The following is a 24348-nucleotide window of genomic DNA, read 5'->3' as shown; positions in this document are numbered from 1 at the left end:
GTGACATTTATTAAAAAACAAACAGCAAGAGAAACTACATGTTTATTTTCCAGACTAGGCGTTTATTTTATAACAGTGTCGTAGCTCAATATGGATTTTTTTTTTTTCCCATTGGCTGAGTTTTGTGAACTTTAAGTAAACAGGAGCGGGTTAGTCAGCCAGCTACTGGATTGGCTGACACTGTTTTCATTTAGGGACTTAGAGGCGCTGGTTAGAGCTGGGTTAGCTAAATGTGCATGGGCCCAGAGCAGCGCAGCCGCTGCCTCCCCTGCCCTCGCCCCCCCCAGCCCAGTCTGCCCCCACCAGCACCGGAGGCTGCAGCAGCCTCTGAGCCAGCAGCGCCCAAGGAAAACACATCCGCCAGGGCCAGACACGTCACCAGCCACAAATCCTCTCTTTCTCTCCTATATATATATATATATATTATATATATATATGCATGTATAGTACGGATGGGTCTCATTAAGTGTGGTAAGAGAATAAAAGTTTTATATTATTTACATCCACGTCTGGGAAGGGGAAGGGTCGGGAGGGATGGGGAGGGTATCAGTATTATTACTGATGGTCTCTGCTATGATGCAGCCCGGGGAGCAAGCCCTGCACACGGAGCAAGCCCCGCACACACGCAGGAGGCGGCGGGGCCGGGTCAGTGGCAGCCGCAGGACTTCACCACCATGTTGCGGTGCTTCTTGAGGATCACGTTGTTGTTGCTGTCGTAGTAGAGGACGGAGGTGGCGCTGAGCTTGGTGGGCGCACAGCACGCCTTGGGCACGGCCTCGGGCTTCATCAGGTGGACCTGGGGGGAGAGGAGCCGTGAGCGCGGGCGAAGCTTCAAAGAGCCCCGGCTCTTACCTGTGAAAAGCCTGGGTGAATGGGGGGATTATTTCTAGCGCTTCGTAAAAATATTTATTCTAAGCCCTTGGCAGTCCTTGCTGCAGTTTATATTGGATCGGGGCTCATGGCACCGTGCGGGCTGGGCAGCCCCTTCATTAATTTGGGATTCCTGGCCTCTCTTCACACTCAGCTAAGCAAGCAGCCCCTTGGGGCAGCACGGGGGCTTGCGATAGGGCTGCCCCCCCGTTGCGGCTCAGCACCACCCCTGCCTTCTGCACTGCACCGAGGCACAAAGCCTGGGACCCCCTCAGGGGCCTGGGGTACCCTGGGCCCTGCTCGAGGTGCGTGTTGTGCCGGCGCAGGCCGGGAGGTTCGCGGGCTGCCGAGCGCTCGCAGCCCCCCCCGGCCTCGCCCCACATGTGCGAGTCATTTACTGCGGGGCCAGCTGAGCTCTCCCAGCTCGGAAGTCCGGTGTTTTGCTGTCAAACCCTGCTATTTGCAGCACCGGCCGGGCTGGCACGGCTCCCAGCGCGCTCGCCCTGGTCCCCCAGTGCTTCCCAGAAGGGCCGGCCCCGGGTGCCAGGTGATTCACGTCCGCCCGAGCGGCTCCGTTTCGGGAAGAACCCCGGGCTGGGAGGTGAGGGGTGGGTGCCCGCAGCTGGCGGGGGGGCTCTGGCAGCTTCGTTAATGCAAAAAATAAACCCTGCCAGGCGACACCTTCAAAGGCTCAGCCGAGGACTCGGCACTCCCTGTAATTAACCGCGAGCACCAGAGTCGGCGTGACTCTGCCATTGGGAAATCAAACACTCACAGGTCAGGAAATTCCAGAAATTAAAGCATGGGTTGCGATGCGGGGTGGATTTGAGAAAATGGGGCATTAAAGCTTTCCTGTTCGGAATATGCTGAGCCCAGCGCTTGGGCTCTGTGCCGCAGCCTCACGCCACGGGGCCTCAGCTGCAGCCTCCGTGCACGGCGGGCGAGGAGGATGCCCGGGCACGACGCTGCCCCTTCCTGGGGTCCGGGACTGGGTGCCCACCTGGGGCATCTCCCCCAGGTGCCGGGGGTGCCAGGCAGAAAACCGGGCAGTGGAGACTCGCCAGCACTGCCCAATCCTCCCTGTCCTGCCCTTGTGGCCAAGCTGACCTTGCAGAGCCCTCATGCTCTGAGCTCTGTGTGCACCCCCAGACGCTTTGCTGGGCGCTGCCCTCCCCCCAACACCCAGCCCCGGCCGGCTGCGCACTGACCAGGGACTGCAGGATGGCGTGGTTGGTGGCGTTCATGCAGGAGTCCAGCGGGAAGGCGCACTCCCCCTCGCAGTAGTAGGCTGAGTACCCCTGCGGGGCGATCACCCAGTCCTGCAAGGAAAAGGGTTTGTGCTGGGGGCAGCCGGGTGCTTGCTGAGCCCCTTCCTCCACCACCTGCACCCCCGTGCCTCCTCCCCGGGCGGCTGTGCCAGCGGCGAGGGCTTATTTTGACTTTCGGACCACATGAAGGGTTCAGGGTCACTGTGGGGTTCAGGTGCCCATCACCACAGGGGCCGTGGCTCTTCCCGGGGGAGCGGGTCCGTACCAGCCAGCCCAGGTCCTGGAAGCTGACGTAGAGCTCGTGTCGCCGGCAGACCTGGCGCCCGTCCGCGGCGTGGACGTCATCTGCAAGGAAGAGGGCAGGCAGCGTCAGCCACGTGCGCTCGGTGCCCCCCGGCCCCACCAAACCGTGGGGCTGCATAGCTCGGATGGCTGGGGTTACTCCAAGGCAGCCTCTTTGTTGCAAAGCAGCTTCAGAGCAGGCTGAAGTTTTTGCTCCACCACTGGGACAAGGGGATGCAGCCTGGGGAGGCGTAAATTGGTGGCGCTCACAGCTCTGGGGTGTTCCCAAGTGCCCCAAGCACTGGGGCTCCCCTCCTACCCCAGCGGCTCCCCAGGGCCATGATGCCTTCCTGGGGCAGCTCCAAAATGAGGGCAATGATGCAAAAAAAGCAACATCCAGAAAGCCCCACAAAAGCAGGCTGCCCCGAGGGCGCCCTCCCGGACCTGCTGTGACCCTCTATCTGTCAGTGGCCCCACTGGTCGCTGTGCTCCCCCCAGGGCTGCACCTCTGGGCTGGCAGAGGGATTTCAGAAAGGGCAAGGTGCTAAGAGAAGGGCCCTTCACGGTGGCAACCGCAGAGCCTCGTGCTTTTGGCAAGGCCCGCTCCTATCCTCTGTGCTGGGGGCTGCTCCCGTGCTCTTACCAAAGATCCCCGGCAGCTTGTTGGGGTGCGGGAGGTCGTTCGTCTTCTTGGGCTGCCTCCTCCTGGGTGCTCTGGCTGCCCTTGTGACTCGCATGGGGCTGGTGCTCGCCCGGAAAAACGTGACCATGAAGGGCTGCTTGGAGCGGGGCCCCCGGCGCCCCAGCAGCCCGGCCGAGCCCGGGTCGACGCTGAGCCCTGCAGGGACGGAGCAGGAGCAGGTTGCAGGGAGGCAAAGTGCAGGGGAAGCTCTGCAGCGGGGCGCTGCGGTTTCTGCAGCCCAGGTGCATGGCATGGAGGCAGCAGGGCCTCATCCTGCACGGCCACTGCCACGCTAAGGTCATGAACAGCGATTCAGGCTCTTGGGAGAAAAGCCAAGTGAGAGCCAAGCAAGGGGTTTTCCCTGTCACCACCACATCAGGATGGGGCCGTGGCACTGATCCTGCACTGCCTTGCACCCTCAGCATTGTGCTCACACCCTGCTGTAGGAGCAGTGCCAGGAGGGTTAACCTGCAGCTGCACATGAGAACCTCTCCAGGGAGGGAGCCCCTGGAGCCCCCCCAGCCCACACCAGGAACTTCAGCGCTGCCCACCTCCACGCCCCCGGCTCTCCATCGCAGCTGGGATTGGAACCGCAGAGCCGAGCCCTGCTGCCACCCCCCACGCACTAATGGGGTGAGAGGCCTGCCATGCCTGGGGATTTGGCCCCAAATGCTGCAGCTGGGCTTACCGTCATCTGTCTCCACATAGAGCCGCAGGCCCAGGTTGTATTTCCGATCCACTAACCAGTGGTTGCTGGCAGCCGTGACATCGAAGACCAGCCAGCCCTCGGTCCCCGCGCGCAGGTCCTGGGCGTCCAGCAGGAACAAGTCAGACTCCCTGGGAAATGGGAAAAAAGAAGCCTGTGAGTAATAGCACCCGAAGGCAACGGCAGCCCACGGCCAGTCACAGAAACGACTCCCCGGTGTCCGTGCCCGTACAGATCCCGGCGCTGCAGGGTCAGGACGGCGCCTGCGGCCGTGCCGTGTGTGACGGTGGCACCCTGGCAGCTGCCCTGGGAAAAGCGAAGCGCCCTCCCCGCCCGGCCGAAACGCCGGGTGTGTCACTGCCCGGGGACGCCGTGGGAACAGACGGCTGCGGTGTGCTGCTGCCCTTGGCACTGGCACGGCGCTGGGAAAGGAGAGTGCCAGAGCCGGCACCGGCTGGGGGCCCCATCCCCATCCCCGTCCCTGTCCCCATCCCATCCCATCCCATTCCATCCCATCCCATCCCATCCCATCCCATCCCATCGCATCGCATCCCATCCCATCCCATCCCGTCCCGTCCCCATCCCTGTCCCCGTCCCCGTCCCATCCTGTCCCTGCCACCTGTTGGAGTGCTCCGCTGCGATCTCGTAGATGCTGACGTGCAGGGTGCTGTTGGCGTGGCGGGTGGCACCCCGTGCCTTGTAGATGCGAAACTCAGCGGCCGTCACCGACTCGCCCGTGGGCACCTGCGTCAGGTCGAACCTGAACTCCTTCCAGTACGGCTTCGGGGAGGAGGTGTCCCGGTCCTGCTCGACTGCAGAGCAGAGGGGTCAGGGAGCCCCCAGGGGCTGACCAGAACCCACAGCACCCCCGGGTCCCAGCAGCCCCACGTCCCCCCCCCAGTTCAGGGACAAAGCCCGCTGACTCCGTGCCCTGCCCCAGTGAGCTCTGCTGCAGGGTCCCACCTCTCTGACTGACCAGAAAACTGCTCTGTAAAAATAAACCCTCACTTTCTACCAAGTGTCTCCTTTCTGCAGAAATCTGGTGCTTTTGGGGAAAAAAAACTTCTGGTAATTTTTTTTCACGTCCGTAAAGAACAAACACACTGTTCCTTTACGGTAAGGCATCCCCACACAGTTTCACTAATATGTAATTATTTTCTTCAAATTGTTCTTTAAAAATATTCCAGACTGCCATGACTGAACATAATTAAAGTGATTAAAGCTCCTCCTGCTTCAGGCGTAAAAGAAATGTAACAAATCTGAGCTGGTGCTCACGTAAACCAGACAAACACACAAATAAATAATTAAACGGACATGTTTAAATGCAAATTTTAACCAATTCCGGGGGGGGGAACATTCCAAATGTGCTACACTACAAAGCCAACCCCCCCCCCCCCATAAATGGGGGCAGCTCAGTGCCTCTCTTCAAACTGAATGCCCAGATTTTAACTATGCATCCACGGATCTTTCCGTCTTTTTTTATTATTATTATTTATTTTTTTCTCCGTTTTTTTTTTCTTTGAAAACAAAACAAAACACCACATTCCCTCCAGCTACTGGGCTCACCACAAGCTATGTTTTAAAAAAAGCATGGGGCCAGGCGGCCCGGGGCGGATGCGGAGAGCGCTTCCTGCTGCCGCGGCGAGGCCGCCGGCCGGCCGCCAGCTGCGCGGGAGGTGCTGCAGGGATGCACCGGGAGCCGGATTTGGCCCACGCGCCCCCGGGGATACCGGGACCCCCGAGCCCACCACAGTGCCTGGGGTCTCCCCGCTGCCCTGGGTGGGCTCTGGAGGCTGCCCCAGGGCCGAGGCTGCCGGACCCCAGCCGGCCGAGCCCGTGCGAGCTGGTGCCTTTTGTGCGGTTCCGTTCCTTGCACTGAGCCACTGAGGGCAGCTGAGCATAGTGAGAGGTCCTGCCAGAGCCTTTGCTGCCTCGTTGCTCCTGCAAGAGCCTTTGAGCCCCACAAAACAACCAAGTGGTCCCCGTAGTCTGCCCTCCTGCAGCTGATGAGCACCCCGAGGGAGGCCCCGCGGGGACACCAGCCCCAAGTCGGTGCCCCTCAGGCATTTATGGTCACCCCGGTATCTCACTGGCTGCCCACAGCCACAGCAAAGCACCGGGGCCAGGTTTCTCCGTGTTACTGGCTGGTGACATCCTCAGGGAACCCAGAGAACTGAACCACGTTTCCCGTGTGCGTTGAACTTCTCCCAGGCCATCACAACGCGCGGCAGCAGCGTCTGCAGCCAGGTACGGGCAGAGCCCTCGCAAACCCAGCTCCCTTCCCACGGGGAGCAGTAAGCGATGGATGCAGCAGGGGCTCATAAAGCACACACTGAGGTCTTCAAGCACCCTGAGCAGCTGCAATTAGGGGCTTTACCAGAATCGTTTAAATTCGCCCCACCTGATTTATGACCATGCACCCAGGGAAGGGCAGCGGCAGTTCTCGTGGCAGGACCGAGGTGATCTCTGCGGCCGTGCCACAAGGCTGCAGCTCCACGCGAGGCATCTGCTCTGCAACGGGGATGGGGCAGGAAAAGCCCTGCTTCGTGCCCCCTTCGCTGCCTGCTGGAGCACAGCCTCGGAAGGGCAGGGCCAAAATGTGTCCTCCCTTGTGCTGACGGGGGCGTAGAGCAGCAGGGTGAAGGCAACAGGGACGGGACAATTAGCAAACAGCAGCACGGCTTTATGATCGTTGGGTTCAGCGAGGGGTTAATATTGCTGTCTTTTCTGGCAAAGTTATAAATGTGTGCAAAATGATGAACCAGCCGTGGGGGAGCAGGCGCCGTGTCCCAAAAGCACCCCGCGCCCTTTGCCCAGGCGGGACGGCTGCTGCTCAAACCCTGCTGCTGGTGGGGGGGCGTGGGCACGGGGCCCCCCCTCAGCCTGGGCACCCGGCTATTGATTCGAGGTTGGCTCAGCCGCACCGCCAACCCGCAATTACCTGTGGGCGGATTATCCGGATTGCGGATGGGACGCTAAAAAAACCCAGCCCAAGCTCCTGCTCTCCTTGCCCCCTCCTTCTGCAGTCACCGTCTCACCCCTTGGGGCTGCTGCGTCTTTCCCCAGCCATGAACGCCACACCATGTCTTGTGCACCCCCCCCCCCCCCCCCCCCCTTAAATAATAGGAAAAGCATATAAACCCATATAAAACGGCAGCAGGGCTGTCCAGCTCCTGCCGTGCTGAGCCCTGCTGTGTGACCAGCCCCATGCCCCCGCACCCCTCCTGGCTGGCAGGCACGGGGCGATGGGGACGCCTTTTCCTCACTCCCCACCTTATTTTTAGCTGCACTTCTTCGTTGTAAACCTTCTGTGTGCGCGGTGTTTCTATAAACTGCTCATCAGTCGTAATTACTAGTCCTGGCTGCTCTGAACGGTCCCCATGATCATTTCAGACACTAAATTAAAAGGAAATGCCAGGATATTCAACCACATCAAATACGCTGAATCTTAAAATAATTTTAAAGGAGATGCAAGGAAGATGCTGTCCTTTGCTTGGAAGCAGGAAAAAATAACCTCCAGAGGCTTTCCTAAGCAGGGAGAGATCTAGGAGCTCTCCCAAGCACTGCAAATGCAGCTGGGCTCCTGCTCCAGCCCATGAACACCTCCGTCTTCCGAAGACGAATGCTGGGAGCCGTAGGACAGGGGGCTCTGCAAAGGGCACCCCACGCCCTGCTGCATGTGCCTGGGAGGCTGCCTCGGCCCCTGCCTACACCCCCACCACTTCCCGCAGCTGTAAGCAGTCAGAGGAGAGTGCAGTGTCACGGGTGGACCCGAAGGGTTTTACTTGCTAAGATTTCCCCCTTTAAAACACGCACCGTGGGTGCATACAGAGCACCAGCACCCATTCGGCACCACGGGGCTCGGGCACTGCACACCGTGAGCCTCCTCCTTGGGCTTGCCAGCGTGAACCTCTGCTCCATGATCTCAGCCTGTGCGCGGCCGTGCTGCACAGCTGATGGCCCAGCCCGGGGCCGGGACAACTCCCAAAGCTGGGCTGGGACGAGCGGAGCCATCGCCACCAAACCCAACCGAAGGTGGCCAAAGAGCCACTGCCGCCCATTGCCCCACGCAGCGCGGACTGGAGGGGCTTGAGCCCCCGGCTCTGTGTCCTGCCCCGGCTGGCAGGCACAGGCACTGCCCGGCTGAACTGGGACACGCTCGTGTGCCAGGGAGCTTCGGCGCGTCCCCTTCCCAAAGGCGTGCCGTTGGGAGCCGCGCACATGCCCGGCTCACACAGCGCTCCACGGGCGGGAGCAGAGCGGTCCAGGTGCCTAATGGAGCGCTGACTTACCCCATTTGCATGCCCCATCAGGATAATTGTGCAAAAAATTATGCATGCAAATTAAAGTTAGCCTTCTCCCACAAAAAAAAAAATTATTTAATTAACATGAAGGGACTCATGAAGCCGCAGAATTCAAAGCCATTCAAATTGAAGGCTGAAACTCTGCTCCCCAGCTCTCTCTGCTGCTCCAGGAGCACCAGGAAGGGGAGCGGCATGGGCACCCCTGAGCCAGCACCGCTCCTCCCAGGCACCCACTGGCTGTGCCTGTAGCCAAACCTGTTCATTTTAAAGCACTTTTTGGTGTTCATGTTGAGGGGAGCTGGGGTCTGATGCCCCAACGTCCACCTCCTTGGGCCTGGCTGCCCCTGATGTGCTGAGCCCCCTGTCCCGGAGTGCTGCAGAGGCACCTGGGGGCTGCGTGCCCAACCGCTGCCCAAAGCACCGGGGCTGTACTGCGGGGCTCTCTGGCTTCTTCACAGCCAAACACGGTACAGGGGATGCTGGAAAGGATGAAGAGGACTTGGGAGATGCCTCTGTGGTCCTTGCTTGCTCACCCATACCTTCTCCTGAGGGGCCTGGAGGGGTTCAGGAGAGGACAGGCCCTGTCTGGTCCTTGATGGTGCCGTGGCGAGGCAGTGCTCTCCTTCCCATTGCTGCCACTTGCAAACCATGGTGCAGCAGCCGACTCCGGCCGTGCTCCAGAAAGGTGGGGCCGAGACCTGGCCACGTCCGCAGCTCCCAGGTCAGGCCAGAGCTCTGTGCCTGCAGACACCCCCCGCCCCCAGCCTTGGCACAGACGCCCCCCCAAAAAGCCTCGTGCTTGGCCAGAGATGCCTAGAGAGGGGCATGTGCCCACATGAACACCCCTTGAAGCAAAGAGAAGAGGCAGGGAAGAGCTGCGTATCTGAAAGCCTGGTCTGGGCATCCTGCCGGTTCAGCCTGTCCCAGTGGGACCCCAGTGGTCCCAGTGCTCATGGCCTGGGGGTGCCGGCTGGAAACGGCTCTTCTCTGGCTGCCACTCACAGCTGTCTGGAAATGGGACGGTGCTGGAGCCCGGCGCTGCTCCGTAACCAGCCCGACGGGATTCCAGCAGTAATTAGTAACCCTGAGGATTTTATTCTGAGCTGGGATTCAGTGTCCCACGGCAGGTAATTCGTCCCCCTTGCTGCTGGCCCGGGAGAGCTGCTGCCCCCCGCACGTCCCGCTCACCTCTCGGGTGCTCCGCGGGCACCCACTCAGTGGGGTGGGCGACGCCGCTCCCTCGAGCCCGCCCCGTCGGTTCGCAGCTTCGTCATGGTGGGGAGCGTGCTCGGGGGGCCGGGGGGGGCCCAGGTGGCTGCCGCTTGGAGAAATCTCTGCCCCGGGCAGAGCCCCCCCCCCCCCCTCCCCCCGCCCCGATCCCGAGCCATCCGCAGCAGGGACCGAGCGAGCCCCGCACGCCCCCGGCCCGCGGCCACCGGGTCCCTCGCAGCCCCCTCCCGCCGCTACGGGGCCGAGCTCCGTGCGAAAGGGGTTTTGTGAGCAGGGAGGCACCGGGAGAGCGCCCCGGGAGCGACGGATGCTGGCGGCCGTCGGTGCAAACGGCTCGGTGCCGCCGCCCGCCCCGACGGCCGAGCCGGGCACCCGGTCCGCGGCGCTGGGCTCCGCTCCCGGCTCCGCTCCCGGTAACGCGGCCGCCGCAGCCCCGCTCCGGGCCGGGCGGGGGGGCTCTGCCCGGGGTGGGGGGGCTCTGCCCGGTCCGCCCCGGTGCGCCCAGCGGGTGCCGCGCGTCCCGCAGCGCGCCGCTCCCCGGGACCCGGGCGCTGCGGCCGGCAACGGTGTGTCCGCGCCCGGTGCGCCCCGTGCAGCCCGGCTGCTCCCGTGCGCCCCGGTCCCTCAGTACTGCCCGGTCCCTCGGTGCTCCCCGGTGCTCCCCGGTCCCTCAGTACTGCCCGGTCCCTCCGTGCGCCCCGGTGCTCCCCGGTCCCTCAGTACTCCCCGGTCCCTCCGTGCTCCCCGGTGCGCCCCGGTCCCTCCGTGCGCCCCGCTCCTCCCGTCTCGGCTCCCGCCCGTGCGCTCCGCTCCTCCGCCGTCCCGCCCGTGCGCCCCGGTCCCTCGGCGCGCCCCGGGGCCGCGCTCACCCATGTTGACGAGGCTGACCACGGTGTCGGCGCGGCTGACGACGCTGCCGGGCGGGGGGCTCTGGGTGCTGAGCCCGGTGAGCACCGGCCGCGACACCGCCTCCTCCTCCTCCGCCTCCTCCTCGCCGGCCACGGCGTGGTACAGGTCGAGCATGAAGAGCGGCGCGGCGGCGGCGGGGGCGCGGGCGGCGGCGGGGGCCCGCGGGCGCGGCCGCCCGGGCAGCCCGAGCACGGCCAGGATCTCCCGCTGCACGTCCCGCCGCTCGCCGCCGCTCAGCCGCCGCTGGAGGAAGCCGGCGGCGTGGAGGCGGCGGCGGAGGACGCTGCCGCTGCCCAGCTGGCACAGCACCGCCGCCGCCCAGAGCAGCGCCAGGGCGCCCAGCGGCCCCCGGCCCGCCGCCGCCCCGCGCCCCGGCCCCATGGCACCGCCGCCGCCCGGGCCGCCCCCCCCCCCCCCGCCGCCGCCCGGTGCGGTGCGGAGCGGCCCCCGCGCGGCCCCGGCCCCGGTCCCGGCCCCGGTCCCGGCCCCGGTCCGCCCCGGCGGGGCGAGGGAAAGGGACGGGCCCGCCGGCGGCACCGCCCCGGCCCCGGTGCTCCCCGCCCGGCCGCCCCCGGGGCAAAGGGCGCGCCGCTGGGCAGCCGCCCCCACGGGCACCCGGCCCTGGGATGCTCACCGCTGCGGGTGCCCAAAGCCACGGGCACCCACCCCCCAGACACCCAAGCCCACGGGAACCCAACCCCAGACACCCAAACCCATGGGCAGCTACCCCCAGAAACCCAAAACCACAGGCACCCCCCCCCCCCAGGCACCCACACCCAAGCCCACGGGCACCCAACTCGTGCACCCAACCCCACAGACACCGCACCCCTCACCCTGTGCTCCCACCCCTGAGGGACCGACCTCACTTTCCGCCGTGCCCGGCACCCACCCCATGCACTCTCCTGGGTGCTGACCTCGCTGGGCACCCACCTCCCCAGCACCCATCCCCACCAGGCGATCCCGCTGGCAAACGCCCACTGCAGCAGGCGGTGGGCATCCACCCACCTCACCCGCGGGCACCCACACGCCTGGAGCAGGGACACCTCACACCCCAGAGCCCCCCCCAGTTTGGGGGCCGGCAGCGAAGATGGTCCCTGCGCCGCTCTGCAAGGAAAGCTGCGTGCAGACGCCCTGCGGCTGCTGCGAGTTGGAGGCACGGCGGCGCGCAGGCATCGCCTCTGCGTGCGGGACAGCTCCCTCGCCCAGACTCAAACACTAACACTCTGGAATAAAGTAGGAGGCAAGATTGTTTATTACCGCAAGCAATTTTAATACAAAAATGTGTCTGGTTTTTAAACAATTCATTGGTAGAGCTTCAGTTTTGCCTCAATTTAAACCAATTGAGAGAATCACACAGCAACACGGTCAGAGCTGGAGGAACAATATTTAATAAATACAGGGGCTCCGCTGAGCCCTCTCCCTCCGCCCATCTCCTGGTCACTTGGTCAGTTCGATTTTATTACAAAGAAAAAGTAGCGTACAAAAGCCAGACAGGACTTGTAGCGAGTGTGCTGGTGAGACTCATTTCAAGGACAAGCAACTGTGCGTGTAAGTCCAGATTTCTTCTAGGAGCAGAGGTCACATCAATCTCAGCCTGGTTGGAAGTGGAATGACCAGTTAAATAATAAATAGGAAAAGAGATGCAGATAAATAGCAATCCTGTAAGGAACAAGGTGGGTCGTCTCTTAGGCCTTAAATCCAGAAGAATCCTCTAACCCGCGGGACCCACCACCGCTAAGGGACGTGTCTGTGATCCAAACCTGCAATCTTACCAGCGTGCTCTCTTCTGGACAGCGTTATCGTGAACCCCCTCCCCAAACCCATCAGCATTTTTTGTTCTTTAAAAACGAAGTTGCCGGGACAGTATTTTAAAGACAGCAGTTATAATGACCTTAGCTGTAGTGTGTGCAAATTTTATTGTCAAACTCCGCTTTCTTCAGGTAAAATCACATAGCTTTAAAAAAATGGAAACATAAGCCCCAAATCCCCTCACCTCATGTTTCTCTGCTTGAGGTATCTGTGATTTACAAAAGAGAGTTCCTTGAACACTGTAGGATTCAGGTCTTTGCTTTTAAATATAATTTACCTTGCTGAGACAGCAAGTTAAGTTTATAAAGATGCATTTAGGAAACAATCCTAAAAGATAAAGCAGGTTCACACCCTGCACCGCGCAGAAATCCTATTTATAGGTTAGTTTTTCTTTACACTTTCACATCTTGACCTTTTTTGCTTCCTTTTTTTTTCTTTTTTTTTTTTTTTCTTTCCTTCCCACATCTCAGTTTTCCAGGCCCCTCTCTGAACAGGGGTCGCCAAGAGGCAATTTTTATCTACATAAATATTCACATGAAAATAGTAACTTACAAAAAAGGAAAAAAACAAATAAGGCAGCTTCCATAACACAACTTTCTTTTACACTTTTAACAATATAGTTTCTCCCATTTAGAATAAATATACATCCAATGTACGTAGTAGGGTTAAAAATTGGACACAGGTTGGGTTTTCTTTCTTTCAGGAGCGCGTGGGTACAGTATTATCTCTTGGGGCCTGGAGTTTTTGGGGTGGCAGTGGTTGTTTTCTTGGACATGGTTGGGATTTTGGAGGGTTTCGCCATGCCCCGGCGCGAGCTGCCTTGCCCACCGGCTACGCTGCTCTCCGAAGTGTCCGAGCACGCCGACTGCGTTTCCAGCAGGTCAAAATCGGAGGCGTCGCTTCCCCGCCGGCTGCTGGCCCGACTGCCCGCGCGGCTCCCGGCACGGCTGGTGGGACGACTGGCTGTCTTTTTGGGATCTGCGAGGGGAGCCCAGAGCCCCGTGAGCACCGGCACGCGGAACGGCAGCACCGCTGCGGCCGCTCTCGTTAGCCCGCACATCGCCCCTCCAAGGGGGGTTCATCACACAGCCCGCCTGCTGCGGCACCCCCCCGGCACGCATCAGTGTCCCCCGCTTGCTGCAGGCTCTGCCAGCTCCCCGGGCAGTTGGTATTTGCTCTCCCAAAATAAGCAGCCAAGAAGGAACAGCCGCGGCGGGAGCTTTCAGCCCCTGCACCCAGCTTACCTGCCCGGCTGGCTTTGGCACCCGTGGAGGCTGGCGAGGAGCTGTTGCTGGTGTCCCCCGCCAGCGAGGTCCGGCTGGAGTGGAAGGTGGGGCGCTTCAGCTTGCTGCCCGCGGCCGGGGTCACCTGCGGAGGAAGCACACGGAGAGCATCGCTGAGATGGCACCGCGGCGACCTGCCGTAACCGGCCGAGATCACCTCACAGGGCAGTAAAAGGACTTGGACATTTAAGGAACACCCATCTTAACGGTCACGGAGAACTCAAGCTGGCGTTTCAGCAGCGCTTGCAAAAAGGAAAACAAAAAGCAGCCGGATCCCGAGAACAAGGACGGCAGCGGCAGTTTGTGCGCTGCAGGCTGAACAAAAGCAAAGCCGCTGTCCAGCCGGAGGACAACAGGGTCACCTGGGATCAGGAGCTCCCCAAAGAGAGAGGGACATCTTGCCAAATATGTGGGCAGCTCTGCGCGCACAGCACGCTGCGCTGGCTCCCAGGGGACGGGCACAGCTGGACAGCAAGACACCAGCGACAAACGGACACACGGAAGGCTGTGGATCAGCTTCGGTCATGAGGCTTCGGTCGTGTCCTGTGCCACACGCATGAAACGGGCTTTCCGTGACCTTTAAGATGTTGCAGATGGAGAGGGGGGAGCAGCACAGCGCAGCTTTGCTCCCGTGCTGCAGAACAAAGCAGGGGCAGGATGGCTGGGGGGGGGGGGACGGGGAGGGAGAGGTGCCCGCATCTGTCCAGAACAAGAGGCTCCAGTTTCTATCGTGAACCAAAGATCAGTTTTGGGGCGGTGTGAGGGTGCTGCAGGGAAGCGCCAGCCCACGGCGTGCCCCAAACCTCGCTCCTGCGACCCCAACCTCCCCGCCGGCGTGCTGCGGTGCCGCAGGGCGGCTCTCGAGGAGCCTTACAGCAGCAGCTGGAGAGGTTCCCCTCTGCTCCCCACGACACTGTGATTTTGGGGAAGCTTAAAAATCTTTACATCTCGTGAAACTGGAGCCACAATGGGGGAGAGGGAAGCAGAAGGGGAGCCAAGCAGCGGGCTCTCCTTCGGTCTCAGTGGGAATTAAAATCCATTAACACATGATTGGAAGGTACCGTTCCCATCATCACAGATTTCGATTCTCATCCTTGATCCTAGTTCAGAAACACATTACAGCAGCAAGCAGGTGGTTTAGGGCAATTCAGAAAGTACTCCTGCGCTTCTGCTGATCTAGAAGAACGCCTTTTCCGTTTGAAAGCACTTTCAAGCAAGATCAAGTTATTTTGCCATTGCCATCAGCGAATCACTAAAATCTACCCAATTATTTCATATTCACAGGGTCAGAAAAGTTGGCAAGCAGGCTGGGACGTTCGGCAGATTGAAGTGTCGGCCTGAATTCATCCTCGGAGCGTCAAAGTGCAGCCAGCCTGCGTTACTGCCGGACGCACCACGCATGACCAACACGGTGATAACACAATCGCTTCGTGAAACGAAGGCAGTGGTTACTGTGCATGCACTGTAGCTGATTTTCAAGTCTCAACTCGGCTGCTGAATTTCAGTTTTTGAATGCCAATCGCGGCCTATTTTGAATGCTTAAAGGCTGTTAAAGCTTGGAAATATTCTCTTTTTTAAAAGCACAACGTGACAAATGTTACTCTTTTGGTTTGAAAACAGGTAAACGTGCACTGCAAGCAGTCTGCACGTTGTGCTTTACTGTAAGGTTGGCACTTTGCTTAATCCGAGTTAGAAACCCATGAAAAACGCTAACAGGCCTCGTGTCAGCGGTGCTAAAAGCGCTGCTCTACCAAAAGGAAAGCGTTAAACAGGCAAGGAAGCAGGACTTCTCTGTGAGCCGCACTCCAGCCTGCCGACAGGTCCTCGGGGCTACGAGACCATACTCTACCTCGGAGCTCGAGAGCTGGAAGTCGGAATAATCGAATCCCCTCAGGGGGGTGCCCGCTTTACTGTTTATCAACCAGGGTTTGTCATAACATCGAGAGAAGTGATGTGGAGTCTGTGAAATGGAAAATCCAGAGAGGGGGGAGAGGCGGGAGTGAGTGAAAAAAAAAAACGAAACAGAAAAGTATCTGGAATGAGGGGAGAACAGCACTAAAATGAAACGAGAGAACCAAACGGGAAATACATAAATTCAAAAATGGAAAACAAACGAACAAATGATGCAATTCAAACATGCATGGCAAACGGTGTGATGGGACAGCAGAGGCTGGGCAGTCACTGCTCCCTGCGCCCTGGCCCGACTCGTGGCTGCAGCACGCTGCGATCGTCCGCCCGCGGGAGCTCTGCTCAGATGTGGTGCAGGGGAACGAGGCGGAAATCCGTCCTGAGCCATCCCACCCTGCCCGACCCACACAGCCAGCGGGACTGTTCCTGCAGACCCCACCACGAACATCTTCCAGCAGAGACCATGACCACTGATGAGGCCCCAGCCTTCCTCCTCCTCGCACCTCCTGCAGCACCTCATCTCACCGGGACGGGCGTGGAGGCCACCGGCTTCTAAAGGACCAGCAAGGGAAAGGCTTCACGCCCAAACCCTACCTTGGCTCCGCTGGCTGGGGTTGCAGGAGATGATGGCATGGAGGCGCAGCTGTGGTTGCTCTGGCTGGCACTGGAACTGGACCGAGTTGGGGAGGCAGCCCGGGAGGATGGCTTTGATCTCCGGCCCCGCGACCGGAACGGTGTCATTCCCTGGGAGGCCCCCTCTGGCAAGATGAATTTCTCTCGAAGTTCAAGGTTGGTCCGTCCTCGCGCTGGAAGGGGACACAAGAGAGGAGAGCTGAGGTTTGCACGGACCTGACATCGTTACTGGGGCTTGGGAGGCTCTTCATCTATTTTGGGTGATAGGTGAGAGAGAGAAGGGACCACCACCCACAAAAGGCCAACCTTAACATTTTCAAGCAAATGCCCCGAAGAGCTGGAGGGTCTCCCTCTGACAAGCAAGGGGCAACCACACAGGAGAAGGTCTGTGGACTTCAGCTCCTGGGCCAGCTGACAGCGCCCCAGCAGAGAGCGAGGCCATGCAGCAGCCCTTGTAGGAGGCGGTAGCAATTTCAGAGTCAATGCCTTACGGACCACAAAGCCAAAGAAGCAACTGCAGAACAGCAGCACCATGCTGAGATAACCCAGGGATGGAAATAACCTTGATGTCAGCGCTCTAAAACATCTGCTGCAAAGCGTTAACAGGGGAGGCCAAAGGAGCAGAGCTGCACGAGTAAAATCCTAAAGGTTACACCAAGCAAGCGGCACACTTTAAATCATGCTGCTTTCAGCAACAGCCATTTGATAACAGAAGCAGGCAATGGGTAAGCATCAGCCTGAAGAAGACACATCTGAAGCAATTAACATCTCAGAGACCCCGGTGAGATAGGAGCATATGGAGAACAGACCCGACCTCCACCACGTGCAGTGAGCTGCAGTAAGAACTGCTCAATGCTCCTTTCCTGCTGGAAAAGCGGGGCAGAAAGGAGGGTCTCTGGCCCCCTTTCACAGATGGCTGCTCTCCTCTTTGCCAGAGCACTTCTGCTCATCCCGCCTCCCCTCCCACGAAACATGCTGGGGATCCTCTTGCAAAGCCTCTCATCCTACAAGGCACCGAGGTCAGCACTGCTGACGGGAGAGAATTTCAGATTCCTGCCTTCTTGCACCTTGATGCACTTCGTTCCTGGCCACAACCCTTGCTAATTTTTCTCTCCAGTACTTTCGCCCCCACCCAACGTGCCTCGCAGTTGCAGTTTTGTGGTTTGCTTCGGATCCATTTTCTCCAGTTCCTGCCCGTGCTTGGATAGCCCAGACCCGCTCCCCTGAGTGCCTGGTGCTGCCTGGCCACCGACAGCCACAGAGGGAAAGTTCTCAAACTCCTGTCACTGGGAGAGAAGGCAACCAGCTGCTAAAACCCAGGAACTGCCTTACCTCTGCAAGGATCGTTCTTCACCAAGAACTCATCCAGGGCCATCCATCCTCCACCAACGCGGACCATGACCGTGCTCCGCAGGATGCGGACCAGCCGCAGCTGCTGGGAATCGCCGAACTGCGGAGCCAAGAAACAGAACTCAGACAGGGCCACGAGTCGGGAAGCACGGCTCCTTCCCACTGCGGGCTGCACCAGGGCAACGCGTGGACCACGCCTGCCACTAAGCTGTTGGAAATTCTGTGGTCCCAAATGCTGTTATTGGTCTATCGAATACTTCTACGGTTTCCCCAGATAGGCTCTTACGGATCAAATACCTTGCTGGCACCAATTTACAGGAGTTTTTCTGCTGCTTGGTATTAAGATAATGCAGCTATCGAAATCTTTTAGTTTTAAAGCAAAAGACAGAATTTTTTAGAGCAGCAAATGAGAATTGGGAATTTGGCCGTTGGATGGATTTTTGCAGCCCGAATTGTAGGTTTTCCTCTTGTTATCAAAGAAAGAGAGGCTGTCAATGCACTGACACTCCTGGTGCAGTCTGCTTGGAAAAGAGATGGCCGATACAGATCACTGAAGGCTGGTGAAACAGCAAGGCAGGCAGTGCTGTGTCACCGCTGAGCGAGAAACCTCGGATCAAGTCTGAAGCCCAGGGATTTCGCTGAGCCTCAGACTTGACCCCACCAGCCACAAAGCTCCCGCTGCGGAGATCGCCCCGTGAGGATGTTTCAGTGAGTGCAGTGATGGGAATCCAGGCAGGAATCCCGCAGAAATGTTGATTAGTGATTGCAATGTACATTAGTGATTTGAAACACCTGCAATTTCAAACAAGTGCACCCCGGATCAGAAGCACGCGGCTGTTTCCCAAAGCTCCCTGAGCCTCCTGGAGAGCCAAGCCCAGGCTCCTGGTTGCCTCCTGCACTGCGGGGGTGCAGTCGCCCTACACCCATCCCTACAAAGCCCCTGCTCCAACGAGGAGGTCGGGGAACCACTCTTAGGAAGCAAGACCACCTTCAGAATGATTAAAAAAACAAAAACAAAAAAAAAAAAAGCAGTAACATTTTCCCTGGGTGGACAGCAATACAAAAAAACAAGAGACAAAATGAAAACAGAGTGCAAGCCACATCGAGACGGGGTACTGCAGGTGGGGGGAAAGGAGGGAGCAGGTTCCCGGCCACCCGGGGGTGCTGGAGCGGGGTCTGTCCCCAGCTTGGGGTCCTCCCAAAACCCGCTCGCCCCAGCACAGCTGTGAGAGGTGCTGCAGCTGTGCTGGGATGGAGCTGCCTCACTCTGAGGGCTCAGCATGCTTCGGGCACCCCATTCAGAGCTCGGTCAGCGGGGCGGACACCAGCCCGCCGGGCAGTGATGTTCCAGGGCAGACGGATCTCTAGATAGCCGAGGAGCACAGCTGCTCCGTGCCAGGGAAAGCCAGGGATGTGTCAATTCTCATTTCCATTGCCACATTTACATTATTTTTCAGTTGCCATTGAGAATGTTTCTAAAATCACTGTCTAAAACAAAGCCAAAGCTCTGTTGGATCCGTTCACTACAGAGATCCAAGCTTATTTCTTTTGGGGCATGTTTTTGGTAGGGCACCATCAGTCCACGTGAAAAATAAACCTGTGTGAGGGGCCAGTGGGCACATCATAAGGACATGTGCTGCTCCAGTCCTGTTACAAGAACTCTGAGCACCGCAGCAGCTGGCACTTCGACACACGGCCCCGCTAACCGCGGTCACACCAAGGGGACACGCGCGGTTTGTGCGAGCCTTGCTCCCGTTAGGAGTTACTCAGCGGGTGCAGCAGGGATGGAGGTTTAGTTATCATTACCTACAGGATTAAACATGTGGACCTGGTGTTCTCATTCCATGGTGATTGTGATCCAAACCCATCCAGAGCCTGGTACAGCCCTCGTGCGTGTTTTACCCCCGTGTTTTTGTCTGGGCCAGCCGTGCCCCGAGGGCAGCAGAAACCTGCCCAGCAGCGCTGCCTGCTGCAGGGGGCCGTGGCTCAGCACCATCAGAGGTTGCCACCGACATCCCCAGGGTAGCCAAGAAAGGAGCCGAGGAGAGAGAGATCTCTCCCTTTCTGTCAAATCCTGATTTTTCCCATTGAACTTTTCCCTTTTTTCCTGCACGATGCAGTCCTTAATTTTTTTTGGATGGCGATCCCAGCTTGCGCACGCCCCTGTACCAGGCTCTGCGAGCAGCTAACAAGCTCTCTAAGGCAGCACGTTACAGGTCACATCCTCCCACAGCAACAAAGGACAGAGCGCGTTACGACACACAAGCTACGATTGTTATGAAGAGGTGAGAGCATTGCAAGGCAAACTGTACCTGATTGCCGAGGAAGAACTACGGAGGAGAGAAGTTGTGGAGGGATAAGGGTTGGGGAGGGGGGCGGGGAAGTCAAGAGCAAGAGGAAAGAAAAGAAAAAAAACAAGAAAAACATTTTATGGGATTAACAGTGCAATAATCACGAAAACCGTTAACTGCAGGGAGTTAGAAATGTGGGGGTTCTGCTACTTGGTTCTCAGGCAGCAGCCGCAGCTCGGCCCGCGGCAACGCGCCCGGCGAGCCTGGGACCCGGCGCAGCTGGAGCGCTGCGGCTCAGCCCCTCCGTGCCGAGCCGCGAGTCCTGAAAACAACGCGCAGGAAACCAGGCGGGTTTGCTGCCAGCTTGCTTCAGAAGTTTACCTCGGTGAATAATTTGAAACATAAACACCGAGCCTGTTACAAAGAGATTCTTTAAGGAAATTATTCTCCTTCTTCAGGAGCGAGCTAAGAAAAACACGGGCGTAAGGTACACTCATCCACGAGAAGAACTTCAAGGGCAGCTGGCGGCGGCACTGAATGCAGCACTTCATGCTGCCCTCCCCAGAACAGTGCCACTTTTATGCTCTCCTGCAGCTCCCGGCGTGGGGCACGCCCTGGGGCCGGGCACAGCGCTGGGCAAACGCGGCCGAGGCACCACCGCCTCCCTGGGACGCGGTGTGACACGGGGCGAGGTCCCCAGGGGTCCCTGGGGCTAGGGCCAGGGCTCCCACCAGGCTGGGCACCACGGGGGGCTGCAGGCAGCCCACGGGTAACCTCCCTGGGGGGCACTCGCTGGGACAGCGTTCAGAGCCCTCTGCCTTACCCGGTATTTGTTCTCGCCGATCTGCTCCACTTGAAACCTCTTGGCACACTTGCACTGGGCCACTTGCCTGGTGACCTGCCGCCGATAAAAAAGAAAGGTAAGGGGCCAGGGTCTGAGTCTCCCTGACACAAGGCATTGCTTGGATAAAATACAAACCTAAGCAGCCTTTCTTTCAAACGCACAGTAGGTACCGGTAATACATGGATGAATTATTTTGGCTCAGCACCAGCAAAGCTCTTTCTTCCCTCTTTGTTTCCCCCCCCCCCCCCCGCCAGCGTGCAGCCTGAACCACCCCAAACCACAGCGCCCACCCCGCCAGGTGCTTCACCTCGTCTTCGATTTTGTCCGCGTCAGTGGTTGGGCGGTAGGCATCCTTGTTCGGATGGAGAGCAGCCACAAACTCGTAGTAATCGATGTAGCCGTCGCCGTCACGGTCAAAGATGTCGGCCACCGCGGTCATCTCCAGCTTTGTTGTGGGGAATTCTGGAAGGAGGAAGAAATGAGCAACCGGTGCGCAGACCTCATCCCTCAGAGCTGGGGACGTCAGGGCACGGTCTGCAGCCCGGTCCTCGAGCAGCAGCAGCCTCTCGTCACAACGAGGTGGCCGTTTTCTGAGCCCGTTTCAGGCAGACGGGGACTTACTAGAGGCCAGGATGCCATCGATGAACTCCTGCCGGGTGATCTTCCCATCCTGGTCTTTGTCAATGCGCCGGAAGAAGTCCATGACGCGGGACTTCTTGTGGTTCATCCAGCGCATGTACTTCTTCCGCCAGACATCGAAGTCGAAGTTTGCAAACTCCTTCAACTGGAAGGAGATCGAGAGTCAGTGCGGGAAATCCCTGGAGGAAAGGCACCCAGCTCCACAGCACCCTCTGCACCAGCCTCCCGGGGACCGTGCCCAGGTCCCCGCTAACACCCAGTGCCCGAGCTCCGGGAGGGCTGACCCCGTTGAGCCCCGCTCACGAGGGGCTGCTCGGACGGACTTCCCCGAACAGCACGACACACAGCGCAGCCCACAGCACCACGCGGACCGGGCGTCACGTCAGCACCGACACGGGATGAAGCGTCCCCCACGGCCGTGTACGGACACAGACGCAGAGCTAGCTACGTGCACACAGACGCACACACACCCGCCTCGCCGCACACCTCTGGGGCGTCTCCTCGCCTGCACCTCGCCTGTCAACGCCCCGCGCTCTGCCGGGGAGGAACACCCACGGCCGCCACCCTTGTGGGTGCTCGTCTCCCCTCTCCCTTTCCCCGTTAAGCAGCACAGAAAGCTTTCTTGCTCATCTCCCAGGAAAGGCAGCAGCTGGGGCACATCCCAGCGCTGCGAACCCTGGCAGCAATGCCCACGCCACCAGGCTGGGACAAGCCCCTCACCCCCCTTTTAAACTAACACCCCTTTTGACCACCCCCCCCCCAAAAGGGCTCCCACAACCCCACCAGCTGAAAGAGCTTACAGCGAGGTAATGCAACAATTCTGAACATTTTAAAAAATACAACAAAACAAACATTCCTGGAGTTAAAAGCAACAAAGGAAAAACATTAATACGCATAAACTGAACTGACCTACAGAAAAAGCAACGAAAAACAAAAACACTCACTTCTGGGCATAGCTGCTTTGTTAAGCGTAAATAAAAACAAAAATTACATTAGATGTTTGGAAAAGATATATACAGTAGCACTAATCAGTTAAACTAATTACTAGGAATAAAGCAGGCCTGGCTGTCATTACCTCGATAGATACCAACTGCAGGAGCACAAAGCAGTTCATTAATGTGCAGTTAATTAAAGAAGGCAGTTTCCAGCCGTAATGTTTTAGAAGTTTTTTTTTTTTTTTCCTTTTTCTTTCGGCATTTTCAGAAAGGCAGCAGAACAGTCTGCGAGGCCCAGGCAATTTAAGCAGCAGCACTAATTTCAAGCACCTCTGGTGCCAGGGCGGCGCGCAGCCCCCGGGCACCGCTCCCCACCCGGCCGGGCAGCGCGGCCGTTACCTCCTCCAGCCGGTCCAGGGCATCGTTGAGCTTCCGCTGCCGCTCCAGCGCCAGCAGCCAGACCTGCTGCCAGCGGGCCGAGAGCTGGTTGATCCGGGGGTTCTTCGTTTCCGACTGGGAGATAATGGGCATTGCAGGGGGGGCAGCCTGGCTCAAAGATTTTCCTGGAAAAAGGGAGAAAACGCATTGTTTGAGGTTGCGTCGATGGGTTCACTCAGTCCGAGCGGTCAAGGACAAGCAGCAAAGAAATGCACTGTGCATTTCAAGCAGAAAGGCTCCCACAGCCCTGCTGCTCTCTGAACGGCAGCGCAGGCTGGAGCCGTGTCCCCAGGCAGGAGGACGGGGCAGGAGCTTGCACCCCAAGCCCTGCCAGCGCTCCCTGGCACCAGGGGATTCAGAGAACTCTGCCTTCAAGAAGCAATGTATGGAAAACAAATTAATTAAATAACAAATCACAAAAGAAGTGCAGGAAGAACCCAAAGAGAAGTGACAGTGTGCGCCTCCCAGCGCCGCTGAGACAACCAAGACGAGGGCAGGCTCAGCACCCCTGGCAGAGGCGGTTTTGTAATTGCCACCTGGATTCTCCCCTCCTGACAAGCTTCAACTGCCTTCCTGGTGGCTGTCAGTGCAGGATGCCTCGGTAATTGATAATCAGAGCTAATTAGTTTCCTATGTATTCCACTTCCTCCCACCATAGCACATGTTTCCCTGAAGGGGAACGTACTGTTGCTACGGGACTTGTCGATGAACGGCCCGTGGGGGGGCTCAGTGGCTTTCCTCTTGTACGTCTTGGTGACCCGGTCCACATCCGGCTGTTTCCGTGTCATCTCCTCCATGAAGGACTGTCAAAACACAGAAGCAACAAGAGAATGTGAGCAGTTTCGAGATGGTTTTGGCCTCCAGCCACTGTTGCTTTGGATTCTCCCTGGACGTGCCGAGCCCACGGAGAACACAGGTGTGTTGAGGGATGTGGGCTCGCAGTCAGGCAATTGCACAGCTCTAACTCGAGTCTGCAAACACCTGATTTCATCCCCTGGGCTGGCTTTGCTCCTAAGTGGCAGCTTGGGATGTGCAAGATGCTATTTTAACAGCGACTTAAACAGAATTCAGTGCCTCCCCCACAGCACGGCAGGAATAAAACCCTATTTGCCCTCTCCAAGGGCCTGCGATGCTCCCCGTGGCACAGAAAAGCAAACTTGCTTCAGCACAAGGTGTACCTGGTGCTCAGTGATGAGGGCTTTGACCTGATCGATGTTTTGTGGCATTGCCTCCTGGTCCCGCTGAATCAGGGTGGTCTCAGCCCACTGGATCCAAGCCAGGAGCTCTTCCAGAAGCTCTGCGTTCGCCACCAGCTCTGAAAGCGCAGACTCCAGCCTCTGCTGGTGCTGCTTGGCCCACGTGAGAACCTGTTGGAGGAGCCGAGAGGACCATCAGCCCAGCAGGGGAAACCAGGAGGATGAAAAGCAACAACACGGGCACGCTCTGGGGCTGGGCAGCAGCTCAGGGACACACTGTCCCAGAGCTGACCACGCTGGCTGGACACGAGCCCGTGCTCTTGGTGTCCCTTGCACAGTGCGGCCCTGGGGACTCACCTCCTCGAACCTGGCCCGGATGATGGTGATCCAGTGCTTGATGGTGGTGATGCAGTCAGGGTGGCAGGCGGCCAGGATGACCTCTCCCATTCCCACTGCTGCGTTCACGTCCACCCTCTTCTCCTCCACTTTCTTCATGAACTCCTGGGAGAGGGGCACATGCGGGCCAGGTGTGAAGGGCTGGCACACGGCAGGGACCACCCAGCCCTGCCAGCCCCCACCCTGCACCCACCTGCGAGCTCTGCATGGGAACACTTCCCATCAAAGTTAATGCCCATATTATTTTCCAGCCAACTGGTGTCTTTTTTTTTTTTTTTTAAATAAAGCCAATTTAATTTCTCTTCATCCCTTGAAACACAGAACACGGGAACTTAAACAAGGCCCAAACGGATTATTTTGCAGTATTGTTGCCCG

General features: G+C 58.6%; 2 protein-coding genes across 29 annotated transcripts in view; both read right to left on the bottom strand.

Moving 5' to 3' along the window:
* Nucleotides 1–41: 41 nt before the first annotated feature.
* Nucleotides 42–10643, bottom strand: LOC106037882 (bone morphogenetic protein 8A-like). The gene is made up of 7 exons (XM_066982433.1): nucleotides 10212–10643; nucleotides 4428–4620; nucleotides 3791–3939; nucleotides 3064–3258; nucleotides 2404–2483; nucleotides 2079–2189; nucleotides 42–796 (listed from the first exon to the last, which is right to left on the bottom strand). The coding sequence occupies exons 1-7, from the start codon at nucleotides 10630–10632 to the stop codon at nucleotides 647–649; spliced, it is 1299 nt and encodes a 432-aa protein (XP_066838534.1). The 5' UTR covers nucleotides 10633–10643; the 3' UTR covers nucleotides 42–646.
* An 837-nt stretch (nucleotides 10644–11480) lies between these two features.
* Nucleotides 11481–24348, bottom strand: part of MACF1 (microtubule actin crosslinking factor 1) — a 142871-nt gene continuing 130003 nt past the window's right edge. For 19 of the 28 annotated variants that reach the window (XM_066982410.1, XM_066982422.1, XM_066982411.1 and 16 more), the window contains 13 exons: nucleotides 23935–24078; nucleotides 23560–23748; nucleotides 23067–23184; nucleotides 22343–22506; nucleotides 20991–21153; nucleotides 20677–20831; nucleotides 20349–20423; nucleotides 19547–19564; nucleotides 17217–17334; nucleotides 15846–16057; nucleotides 15193–15303; nucleotides 13305–13428; nucleotides 11481–13038 (listed from right to left, as the gene is read on the bottom strand). In XM_066982410.1, the coding sequence (XP_066838511.1) occupies nucleotides 12782–13038; nucleotides 13305–13428; nucleotides 15193–15303; nucleotides 15846–16057; nucleotides 17217–17334; nucleotides 19547–19564; nucleotides 20349–20423; nucleotides 20677–20831; nucleotides 20991–21153; nucleotides 22343–22506; nucleotides 23067–23184; nucleotides 23560–23748; nucleotides 23935–24078 (1848 nt within the window). In that variant the 3' untranslated portion in view covers nucleotides 11481–12781. The remainder of the gene's footprint in view (nucleotides 13039–13304; nucleotides 13429–15192; nucleotides 15304–15845; nucleotides 16058–17216; nucleotides 17335–19546; nucleotides 19565–20348; nucleotides 20424–20676; nucleotides 20832–20990; nucleotides 21154–22342; nucleotides 22507–23066; nucleotides 23185–23559; nucleotides 23749–23934; nucleotides 24079–24348) is intronic. The other 9 variants (XM_066982418.1, XM_066982420.1, XM_066982406.1 and 6 more) reach the window with 3 other exon arrangements.

This window comes from Anser cygnoides, chromosome 24 (assembly GCF_040182565.1).
Source record: "Anser cygnoides isolate HZ-2024a breed goose chromosome 24, Taihu_goose_T2T_genome, whole genome shotgun sequence".
NCBI classification, from domain to species: Eukaryota; Metazoa; Chordata; class Aves; order Anseriformes; family Anatidae; genus Anser; species Anser cygnoides.
Note: the sequence above shows the minus strand (reverse complement) of the source record. Positions and strands in the feature narration are given on the sequence as shown.